Here is a 12,750-nt window from a genome sequence, read left to right as displayed (position 1 = left end):
TGGGAAAAAGATTCAGATTGTATGGTGAAGATGCAGATTTGATAGAGACAAAGATCTAAGAGACAAATATGGGAGGCAAGCTAAAAAATGAATAAGAATTGAAATGGGCAAGAGATGAGGGATAGAAAGGATTTCCCCCCCCCCTAATATAATTATGGCCTGATTAAAAACTAGAATAGAGGTAGAAATAAAAATGCACTTTTATATAGAGCAATAGTTAGATGAAAGATTGGAGGTTGAAAGATGGTATTATTATGTATGTTTAAATTATATTATGATTGGTACTAGAATTGGTTATTGAAACATTGAACAACCAAATAATTAAGAACTATGTCTTAATATAATCATGTTTATTAACACTAGGATTAGTAATGGTGGCCTGACTAAAAGCCAGAATAGAGGTAGAAATAAGAAATGGGGAATATTAGCATATATAATTTTTGTATAATAGAATATAAGCAATAACTAGATGGAAAGACTAGAGGCTGAAATATGGTATTAGTTGTATGCTTTAATAATATCATTGGCATTAAAATGGAACATTGAAATATTAAATAACTACTTTAAAACAAACATGTACATTAATACTAGGATTACATACATTTAATTAATGTAACAAATATTATTAATATTATTACCGCTACTTGTATCAAAATGAATTATACCCAGAGGCCATACTGTTCATGTATGGATATTGATGTATATTTAAAAATAAAAATTCAATAAAACTTCAAAAAAATTGCTGCAGGTTTTTCCTGCTTCTGGTCTTTGCAGAAATTTGCTCTTCATGATGTATGTTTAGAAGTTGCAAATTATGCTAATTAACTGGAAAATGATATCAGCCTGATAATGAACTGATTATAATAGCATTTTTCTATTCATAACCAGATGCTGATACAGTGAAGCCACTTGATGGTGTGAGAATTCTTGATCTAACAAGGTTAGTACTGCTTTGGATGTAGTTCAGAGAATTATTAAATCGCCTTTGACAAAAATGTTAACATTTTTAGGGGAGGGACAATAAGATTGTAATTATTTGCTGAAAAAAGATAGGAAATAATGTATTTTGATAGTTTTTTCTTTTTTCCTCCTTTCTTTGTATTTTTTTCTTGTCTTTTTCTTACTTTCCCTCCCTCTCTTCCTCCTTTTTGATTTGTCTTTTATTTATGAGAAAATTCTTATACATTTTTAAAAATGTTAATATTTTTGTTATTTGTTGGATTACCTAGGTTAATTTGAATGGATGCATTCCATTCCCTTAAATGTTGCCAGAGATGTACCTTGACGGCTGCTGCAGGCCTTTGAAACAATCTCCCACTTGTGCTCCTAGGGATCTCTAATGTGGAGGGCCCTGGGGACCTGGCACTTTCCCAAATATTGAGTTAGGATGTGAGATGATGTTTGGTCTAGTGCCTGGGGGAAGGGCTCTCTTATTTTTAACATGTTTTATGGATTGTTGTGACCTACCTAGAATAATTATATGAGATAGATGGCCCTAGGCTATAAATCCTATAAAATAGATAAATATATGTATGCATACATGCATCAATTTCATTATGAAACGTTGCAGAGTACTTGCAGGACCTTTTGCCACTATGAACCTCGGGGATCTTGGAGCTGAAGTAATCAAAGTGGAAAAACCAGGTAAATTATTTAAAAAATATGAAAGATACTTATGGAATGATTTTTTTTACAAGTTCTAGACTACTTTAATATTTTAAGAGAAGCATATTAAATATAATTGTAGGAGGGAATAGTGAAAAGAAAATTATGATAGTAATATGGTATGAAAATATGAATAGAGATTTTTCATCCTGTCTCAAAATTGGAAAACATGGGATTATACAGTGGTCACAGTTCCACAAAGACTTAAATACATCTAAGACAATTTATCTCAAGGCTTAAAATATACAAAACTTTAATATGTAAAATAAAACCAAACAGAAAAATGAAGCTCATCTCTCTTTAAATTCTTGAAATGTATAACATTTTAATAGAATACTAAAGCATTTTTATTTTGCTTTTTTAATTCAAGACAGCTTAAAATATCTGCTTTAAATAGAATTTTAAATTTCAATAATATTTTAAAAATTGAACTATCATTATTAACTTCTCTAGCATCATGTTTTTCATCTAGAGTAACTAGTGAAAATAAATATGATCTATTGATTGGAATCCCTGTTAAAGTGCTACAAATAAACAAATTGTCTCTCAGCATGATCTCAGTTATTGTGAGTTTATGAAAAGCAATGAGAAGGGTGTGAACAATATGTGCTCCTTCTCCTGTTATTGATTATCATGAATTAACATCTTTTTAATTAGCGTATTCAAAAGCATTGATAGTAATTGGTATCGAGTAACAACTGGAAAGCCATATATTGCTCATCATGGGGAAGATGAAATGAAATATATCCTTATTTACAAACCTGATAGGTGACTGCTGTTTGTGGAAATTATTATTAAACTTCCCCTTGATTCTATCTGCTAAATTCTGCATCCTGCCTTGTTGCCCTGCATTTCAAAAGATGGCTGAATAATAGTAACAGCTACTTTAGTTTCCTCTAAAATAGATTATAAATATATGCACTCTCAATATGTTACTGTATTTTTTGCTCCATAAGATGCTCTGGACCATAAGACGCACCTAGTTTTTGGGGAGGAAAACAAGAAAACAAAAAATCTGCCTCTGGCTCCCAGCCCCAGCATGTGGCTTGTCAGGGCTCTGCTCCGTTGTGCCCACCAATGGTCAGCTGAGCAGCAGCTGGATCCTGGGCTTTCGCAACCCCGCCAATTAGTGGGCTAGCTGACCAGAAATGGTGTTATTACTGCCTTCTCTGTGTCTGCTGCCTCCGCCGGGGAATGCTGGAGCCTTTGCTAGCGATCCCTGGCTATCGCCACTGCTCGCTGCCGCTGCTCTTCTGCTCACTGTTGCTGCTCGCTGCTGCCGCTGCCACTCACCACTGCTGCTTACCGCTGCCGCCACTACTACCTATTGCCTGTTGGATCAGCCTCCTGAAATGCCGCTGATCAGCTGTTCCAGGCAATGGGGATCGCCACTACCTATTGCCACCACTGCTGTTCGCTGTGGGAACAGCAGCGAACGGCAAAAACAGATGGTGATAGGTGGCAACAGACAGTGGTGATAGGCAATGGTAGCAATAGGCCCGGTCTGTGACGCAATATTTGCTCCATAAGACCCACAGACATTTCCATCCAGTTTTTGGGGACAAAAAAGTGCATCTTATGGAGCAAAAAAGTATGGTATATATTTATCTGTAAGTTATAATCCATGTAGCACAGATTTTTAGAGATATACATAGATCTATGTAGGATAGATATTTGTTGTCAGCATTGCTCTGCAAATTTTTTTAAAGTTACTGTAATCCAAAATTAGCTATAAATATTAGGTTAGAAAAAACAGAAGAAAACCAATGATATCAATGATAAAGGATGTTATTGTTGTTTGAAGTCTTAAGAGCTGATAGCCCTTAATTTGTGATATCTTGTATGAAAAACATTTCTATGAACTGTTTCCTAGTTCTACTTCTCAGGCAATAGATGACTATACAAATTCTCAGGATAACTTCTGAAAAGGAATGCAGCACCTGTTTTTAGTTTTCATATCTGCATTTAAATAAAGATTTTTGCTCTGGAATGATAAATGTGCATGTGTTGCTTATCAGAATTCTAGATGTTGAAGTAATTGCTATAAGTGTTTATATCACACATACCTGTTATTGCAGAAGATTCTTTGCGTCTGTCTGTCTGTCTGTGTCTGTCTGTCGCTATTTCAAGCGTGTCAGACTTGATTTTGTAGTGGGTTGTATCAGCATTGTGGCTGTCCTTGGGGTGGAGTGGCTGAGTGGTCATGGCCGACTGGGTGTGGCCCGAGGGGCATGGATTGCTTGAAGTCAGTTGCCTGGGCTGTTGGGATCCAGGATTCTCCAACCAGTGGGGTGGTGGGAAGGAGCCTTGTCCCACAGGAGGTGAGGTGAGGTGATGTAGGGGGTGGGTGAGGTGACACAAGGGATAGAATGGCTGGTGCTGGAAACCCTCAGCCATTGCTTGCTCGCCGTCCTTTGTGCATGGGGACCGATGTTTTCCAGCCCCTCAGCTGGTGCACTCTGCAACTCTGGAGCCCTCTCCACCAGGCTCACCATCCCAGCAGCATGCGCGACAGCGGCATCAGCAACAGATGGAAGCTGGGTGGAGACACATGATATGGACCGCTGGATGCACTTAATCCGTCCCACTGTCTGTTTTTGCTTGTGACTGGAGAGCAGGTCGCTGCTGGTCATCTTGTCAGCCCCTCGTGGTCTTGCCCTTGGCCTGTTCATGGAGCATGTTCCCCTCGCACAAACAATGCATCTTGGCCCTGCTGTGGGCTGCCACTGCCTCTCAGCAGATCCATCCAGCCCAAAGGAGGTGAAGCAGCCAGATAGAAAGGCTGCAAGCAGGGAAAAGGCAGCCACCGCGAACAGGGAAAGCTGGGTCCTCATAACCGCTAATACCGCCCAGGCCCAGCAGAGATGGAGGCACATGATCCTGGGTGGGCCTGGGGAGCCATAATGCTGATGGGGACCCAGCTTCCCTATTTGTGGTGGCTGCCTTTTCCTTTCTGGGCCTAGGTGTGCTGTAACACTTATACTCAAGCTTTCTAGCTGGCCTCTTTGCTTCCATCGTGCTTGGTGGGCCTTGTGTTCCGGGCAGTGACGGCAGCGGCCTAATGGATCTGCACAAGCTGCTGGTGGCCTCATAGTGGTAGCGGTCCACAGTGGTGCCGTGTTGTGTCGGTTGCGCAAGGGGAACACGCTTCACGGGCAGCTAAGGGCAAGACTCACAGGGCTGAGGAGATGACTAGCAGCAACCTCCTCTCCAACCACAAGCAAAAATAGATGGAATGGAGTAGGCAGGCCAATGGTGTCTGGCAGCAGCCGGCCTACCTCCTGCCTTACCTTATCTCGGCCTGCAGTGGACAGGTGCATAGTCCCAGCCCGGGCCATGCCAGCAGGCACATGTGCGCACAGGAGGATGTGAGCGCATACACGCACAGGCCCGGCCTACCCCATCCCAGCATGCGAGCATGTGCCTGCCGGGAAGCAATGTGGGCCTGTCCTTTACCATTTCCAGTAGGTTTGCATGGGCCGGATCCAACCACATTGCCTTGAGTTTGACACCCCTGATTGATCTATCTAGCTATCTAGCCAGCTAGCTAGCTATCATCATGTTGTCTATATATTTGCTTTTCTGTGTTTCTGTGCAATATATCATTTTCCAAATACAAATCTAAAGATTCAATATGTACCTTTTAGAACTTAGCACTTTAGAAACAGAAATGACTTCTTGTTTTTAGAATTTCATTTCTATTAGAAAACAGCATATCACAGAAGGCCTTAAATCAAATCTGATCTTGTTTTGCGCAGTAGAACTTTGTGTGGGTCATTTTGAAGTATAATCTTGTGGACTTGAATCATAAGATGGGGTGAATACAGAAATATTTTCTTACATAGTTACATGCTTTTCTAAAGAGGTATAATACTTTTGTATTATAGTAGTAATATATTCATCTATATTGCATCAATTTAATTGGATTGAATTTTATGCAGCCATAATTTTTAGTACTAAAAGTTCGGATATTTGAAAAGAATACTTTTATACACTACTAAAGGATTTGAAGGCCATAATTTAAGCTGGAATTGGGATAGCAATGTGATTTGTATTCACATAAGTATACAGGATGTTGCTAGAAATGTGTTAATTTTAGCCATTCTTACTTTTAGGATCGGGGGATGACACTCGATCCTGGGGACCACCATTTGTTGGAACGGAAAGTGTTTATTTTCTCAGTGTAAATAGAAATAAAAAGGTAATAAAAAGTCTTCCTTATAATACTAAACATTTTAAAGCATTCAATTCATTGTTTCTACTTGGGCAGTTCCTGTTTCATTTGCATATTCACAGCATTGTTTAAAAGTGAAACCGCCCTGAGTCCTTAGGGAGATAGGGCGGTATATAAATTTGAAAAATAAATAAATAAATAAAAATAAATATTAGATGCGATTGACTCATTCTTTCATTAATGTTCTGATTGGATTTTTTTTCAATAGTGTACTGAGTCAATAACTGAATAGAACGTTGTTTTTATATTATTAAGAGAATTTCAAATTTCCTTTTTTCTAGAGTATAGCTGTTAATATGAAGAAGGCCAAGGGAGCAAAGATAATTAAAGAGGTGAGTTTAAACTGAAAAATAAATCTTTGTTTATCAAGGGAAAGTGCTCATGTTGTAAAATACACAATAGATATTGGAGGGAGAAGTTGTCATTTAATGACAGAATATAGGTTTTGCTAATAAGTAGTCATTCAATCTGTGTCATCTCCAAGGTCTATTAAAGTGTTTCTACCAATCATTCTAGATTTCCTAAATTAAATAGATTAATGATTTTCTAAATTGAAGCCATCTCCCTATATTTCATATTAGGGATGGATAACAGAAATAAGTTCCACTGAGTTGAATTGGGTTTATTCCCAAGTAAGAATTGTAATAGCATTGTAGTCTATTATTAGGAAGATTTTTTTTTGTCCCCAACTTTCAAGAAAGGTATTTAGTGACTGCTGTTGTATCAGTCAATTATAGTAATAGACAATCATGGTTAAATAGTCCAGAGGTTTCTTTTTTTTTTTGTTATAACAACTTCTAACCACTGATATCTGCAAGCTATTAAACATTTAGTATATGTTGAACAATAAGAATTATCAAAATTTCCATGCTAGTGGGGCATCCAAGAAAGACAAACATACTGAAACACAAAAAACAACACACCAATTCCTCCGTAATAACGGACCACTTTCCCAGATGCCATTTTGGATTTTAGTTGGATTAACAACCAGCATGAAAAATTGCTGAAAATTTAACAACTATCTCTTGCAAGCTGCTAAGAGCCACTTCCAGCACACCACTGAATATAGGAATTGACATTCTATAATATATGTGAAAGGAACCTGAAATAGGGAAGTCTACCATATAAGATATGTATAAAATTTTGATAGAAGTTTAGAACCTCAGGTACAATCCAGAAAAAAGTTTTGGAAATTTACAGACTAAATGATTGATATTGAAATGCTACTGTATTTATTTTAGGATTGTACATATTTGTTTGATAATAAGTTTCCAGAATTCTGTGAATTCTATACACATTTTCTTGGAAATACAGCTCATGGCACTCATTCCAAGTATACTTGCCTAGGATTCATTAGCCTAACTATAGGGCTGCTTTTGGAGGAAGTACAACTGAAGCTGCTACTTTAATTTTGTATTCAAGCACAATAATTGAAATTTAAGCAGGATTACTGGTAGTACACAAGCCCATTAGGTTCGTAAGTCAAAAAAGCCCATTAGGTTTGTAAGTCAAAAAAGTCATCAGATGAATCAAACTCAATTTTACGAATTTTTAAAATCAAATTCATTAATTGAAATCAAATGACTTATTAAATGAACAATGATCTGATTATTTCCTCTGATTCATTAATTGATCGCTGCCATCAGTAACTGAACGGAGAGGCTTTCCCTGCTGGCTGCCCATTAGCTGTTTCTGGATGAGGAACTAAATTACCTCCAAGCAGACTTGCAGTGCTCTCTTTGCAGTTGCTTTAAAAAAAAAACCAATTTGCTGCTCAAGCCTTTTCAGACAGCTGAGTGGGATGGGGTGATAATTTACAGAACTTTCCGATTGCAGTTACTTTAAAAAAAAACACCACTTACCACTAATTAACTTAAGAATCTCCAGATAGGCACCCAAAGGGAGATTGGGGTGGGATTTACAGAACTCTCGGCTTGCAACAATAAGAGAGATGAAAGGGATGTTGAGGCCATCTAGTCTAATCGTGCTTTCACACGAGAGTATTTCTGATAAATGCCTATCCAGTCTCTTCTTAAAAGCTTCCAGTGATGAGGCACCCACAACATCTGGAGGCAATTTACATTTAAAGACTACAAACTACAGTAATATACACTAATCTCCAAAATAAAAGCAAGGAAACACGGCATTATAGAATGCTTTGTGTAGATGCTGGCTAGCATTTCTACAAGCAGTTTCAAGGCAAATGCAAACAAACTATCTTTGCAAAGTGCTGTACTTACAAACACAATAGTTTGCTAAGTATAGTACTTTATATACAGTCATGGCCGAAAGTGTTGGTACCCCAGAAATTTTTCCAGAAAATCAAGTATTTCTTAGAAAAGTATTGCATTAACACATGTTTTGCTATACACATGTTTATTCCCTTTGTGTGTATTGGAACAAAACAAAAAAAGGGAGGAACAAAAGCAAATTGGACATGTCACACAAAACTCCAAAAATGGGCTGGACAAAATTATTGGCACCCTTAACTTAATATTTGGTTGCACACTCTTTGGAAAAAATAACTGAAATCAGTTGCTTCCTATAACTATCAATAAGCTTCTTACACCTCTCACCCAGAATTTTGGACCACTCTTCCTTTGCAAACTGCTCCAGGTCTCTCTTATTGGAAGGGCGCCTTTTCCCAACAGCAATTTTAAGATCTCACCACAGGTGTTCAATGGGATTTAGATGTGGACTCATTGCTGGCCACTTCAGAACTCTCCAGTGCTTTGTTGCCATCTATTTCTGGGTGTTTTTTGATGTATGTTTGGGGTCATTGTCCTGCTGGAAGACCTAAGATCTCGGATGCAAACCCAGCTTTCTGACACTGGGCTGTACAGTGCAACCCAAAATCCTTTGGTAATCCTCAGATTTCATGATGCCTTGCACACAGTCAAGGCACCCAGTGCCAGAGGCAGCAAAACAACCCCAAAACATCATTGAACCTCCACCATATTTCACTGTAGGTACTGTGTTCTTTTCTTTGTAGGCCTCATTCCATTTTCGGTAAACAGAATGATGTGCTTTACCAAAAAGCTCTATCTTGATCTCATCTGTCCACAAGACATTTTCCCAGAAGGATTTTGGCTTACTCAAGTACATTTTGGCAAACTGTAGTCTTGCTTTTTTATGTCTCTGTGTCAGCAGTGGGGTTTTCCTGCGTCTCCTGCCATAGCGTTTCATTTCATTTACATGTTGACGGATAGGTCGCGCTGATACTGATGCTCCCTGAGCCTGCAGGACAGCTTGAATTTCTTTGGAACTTGTTTGGGGCTGCTTATCCACCATTTGGACTATCCTGCGTTACAACCTTTCATCAATTTTTCTCTTCCGTCCACGCCCAGAGAGATTAGCTACAGTGCCATGGGTTGCAAACTTCTTGATAATGTTGCGCACTGTAGACAAAGGCAAATCTAGATCTTTGGAGATGGACTTGTAACCTTGAGATTGTTGATATTTTTCCACAATATTGGTTCTCAAGTCCTCAGACAGTTCTCTTCTCCTCTTTCTATTGTCCATGCTTAGTGTGGCACACACAGACACACAATGCAAAGACTAAGTGAACTTTTCTCCTTTTTATCTGCTGTCAGGTGTGATTTTTATATTGCCCACACCTGTTACTTGCCAGATGAGTTTAAAGGAGCATCACATGCTTGAAACAATCTTATTTATCCACAGTTTTGAAAGAGTGCCAATAATTTTGTCCAGCCCATTTTTGGAGTTTTGTGTGACATTATATCCAATTTGCTTTTTTCCTGCCTTTTTTTGTTTTGTTCCAATACACACAAAGGGAATAAACATGTGTATAGCAAAACATGTGTTAATGCAATACTTTTCTGTGAGAAATACTTGATTTTCTGGAAAAATTTCTGGGGTGCCAACAATTTCGGCCATGACTGTAGTATATAGGAGAACAGTTCTCAAAGTGTTTACAAACAAACAATACAGCACTGTAGAGTAACAAAAAATAATATTTTAAAGTACAGAAGCAATTCTAGCATTCAATTCTAGCCCATGCAGCACCAAAAAACCCCAAAAACAAACTCGGCGCTGGGCTGGGCCAATTGCAAAAATCACCAGATCGTGTTTAGCCATTTGGTCAGGGACAAAAAACAAAGAAACAAAAAACGGCTTCGTAACCCCAAAGAGCACAGGCAAGTCACAGAGTTAAAAATTATAGCCATTGCAGCAGTGACTAACTCCAAGTCACAAGGCTACAGAGGCCTGTTTTTGATCTCAGTTTTGAATTTCTAATATAAGTATCCTTTCACTAAATGAATGTTCGTTGGGGGTGGGGTTACCTGTACTTTCCTCTATTGGTGCTGGAATTAATTCTGAATAATTGTGTATAGGTTTTTATTTTAGAAGCTATGAATGTTGTTTTTATTCCGTTATATAAAGATGACATTTGCTTTGATGAGCTGTAGAATATAGAAAAGAAATTGGCTGCTTTAATGAACAGGACAGAGATCTTGTGATTGCCTGAATCTGATAAATTTTTCAGAATTATTTTTAAAGTATGCTCAGCCAAAGGAAAGTTAAAATTAATAAGTTGATGCTTTTCTGAAGTGGTTCTGGTGGGAAGATTTTGAAATTAATTATTTTAACTTATATAGTTCAAATTCAAGTCCAAATATTGTCTCTTTTTTTTCTTTTATATTTCCAAATAATGTCCAGTACAGATGTTTCTTTAAGCCATTCCACTTTAAATCTTTGATCTTTTCATTTCTTTTTTGAAGTTGTACTGCAGCTGTTTAAACAAACACTCCTCCAGTCTTTCCCAAGGTAGCCTAAGCAATGCAGTGTTATTCTTTCCTCCAGCCGATGTCTCTCCCCAATTCACAAATCCCCGGCACCAAAATGTCACTTGTTAATCCACAAAGATAATTACTTCGTCTTCCTCAATTAAGTCCTTTTGTTAGTAAAAGATGCTTTTCCTCAATTTTCTCCTTTTAGTATTTTTAATTTCTTCCAAATCCAGTTTTAAATCCAGATGGAAAGTTATTTCTTTTAGGGCTTTAATCTTAGAATTCCTCTTTGCTTTTTGTTTCCCTTCACTTTAAATTTCGTGTGCCAATTAGCCGCTAACTTCAAGTTGGAACTTCTTTTCAGCTTTAAAAAATTTTCTTCTTACCTGTGAGTTGGCCAATCACCCGGTAACAATACTCCATTAAATCACCACACCTGCTCAATTTTTTGGGGTGACCACCCTGGCTTTGACAGCTCCAAATGGCTGTCTTTCCTCGCCACTGGATTGGAGGCTAATGCCAGCACTCCAGGGAATTGGCAGCTTCCCTGTTTGCACTGGCTAGTGTCTCCCTTCTTCGCTGTCTCTACAGGACAGCTATGGTCCATTAAGGACCCCCAAATCGGCTGGAATATCAGTGTTCTCCCCGGAGCACCAGGATTCATGCTGTCCCTCCGCGACACTGGCCACGCCTCCATGAAAGATCCTTTGGGAATACTTTTGACAAAGACATGGGAAAATGTTTTAGAATAATAAAAAAATAAATATTAATAATAATATTTAAATAATTTAATAATCATAAATCAATTTTCAAAGAGATTTTTAACTTTTGCTAATGTTGAAATCAAGGTTCTTGATCTATCTAAATCATTCTGTGGTTAATTCAGATCCATTTTCTACTGCTGAAAAAGAAGTAATGCTATCATTTTACTGTGAATAATGAATACAATGAAATTTGAAGATTTTACTAGAAAATTTATCTCTAAAGCACTTGCCATATCTGCTATATAATTGGACCCTATATAACACAGATATGCTAAAATTGTCCTATTTAGTGCAATTTTAAATTATATTTATGGGTTGTTGTTTTTTGTTGCTGAATGCTTGGAAATTTGTTAAGAGTCTGATTCATTTCCACTTTAAATTTCAGCTAGCAGCTGTCTGTGATGTCCTTGTGGAAAACTATGTCCCTGGAAAACTGACTGGAATGGGTCTGGGTTATGATGAGATCAACAAAGTTGCTCCTCATATTATTTATTGCTCAATAACAGGTATTTTGACTTCAGTGGTACAGTATTTTGTCTTAGCTTTATTTTCTTTGGTTTTTTATATGCTGCTTTTGTTTTTCATTTTTGTTATGAAAAGCGAGATGATATTCCATTCCTTATTCCCAGAATGTCAAATGCAGGAAAGAACAGGAAAATATAAATAAGTTTTAAAGTATAAACTATTTTTAAAGTGTGATTTTAGACCAAATTCGTATTATAACAAATGGTTCTTATTGTTATAATATGATATTTTTAGATATTTAGCATCTTGCTTCATGGGAATATTAAAGATTTTCTGTAGGACTGATGCTATAGTGGGAGAACTCTTGCTCATACAAATTAAATTGCTCATATAAGTGTCTCGAGCGCTTACAGCCTCAGTTTGGCTTATAACTTGACAGCATTCATCCTAAACCATTATATGGGTGACTAATGGTCTCCATGTGATATTTCACTTTGTATAACTTGAACCATTGTCTCCTTAACATTTTTCATTTAAATGAATATTCTCTTGTTTGTGTAACAAATTTTTAAAATTCCAAAGAAATAATGCACATATTGCAAAGAAATTTATTTATTTATTTATTAAAAAAAGAAAAATAATTTTAAATTGTTTGAATATTAATTCATGAACAATTTGATTGCCACTTTTTCTCCTTTGGCCCCAATGCTTAAGTATTTGCACCTAAAAATGCAAGTAGAAAAAATAGGGACCACCTTGGTGGGAAGGTAACAGTGTTCCGTGTGCCTTTGGTGTTGAGTCATGCCAGCCACATGACCACGGAGACGTCTTCGGACAGCGCTGGCTCTTTGGCTTTGAAACGGAAATGAGC

General features: G+C 37.4%; 1 protein-coding gene across 5 annotated transcripts in view; it reads left to right on the top strand.

The window, feature by feature from the left end:
* SUGCT (succinyl-CoA:glutarate-CoA transferase) overlaps positions 1-12,750 on the top strand; it is a 438,252-nt gene that overhangs the window by 6,878 nt on the left and 418,624 nt on the right. For all 5 annotated transcript variants that reach the window (XM_058180303.1, XM_058180299.1, XM_058180298.1 and 2 more), the window contains exons 2-6: positions 889-940; positions 1,571-1,644; positions 5,781-5,866; positions 6,181-6,231; positions 11,800-11,920. In XM_058180303.1, coding sequence (XP_058036286.1) covers positions 1,596-1,644; positions 5,781-5,866; positions 6,181-6,231; positions 11,800-11,920 — 307 coding nt within the window. In that variant the 5' untranslated portion in view covers positions 889-940; positions 1,571-1,595. The remainder of the gene's footprint in view (positions 1-888; positions 941-1,570; positions 1,645-5,780; positions 5,867-6,180; positions 6,232-11,799; positions 11,921-12,750) is intronic.

Source organism: Ahaetulla prasina, chromosome 4 (genome assembly GCF_028640845.1).
Source record: "Ahaetulla prasina isolate Xishuangbanna chromosome 4, ASM2864084v1, whole genome shotgun sequence".
Lineage (NCBI taxonomy): Eukaryota > Metazoa > Chordata > Lepidosauria > Squamata > Colubridae > Ahaetulla > Ahaetulla prasina.
Note: the sequence above shows the minus strand (reverse complement) of the source record. Positions and strands in the feature narration are given on the sequence as shown.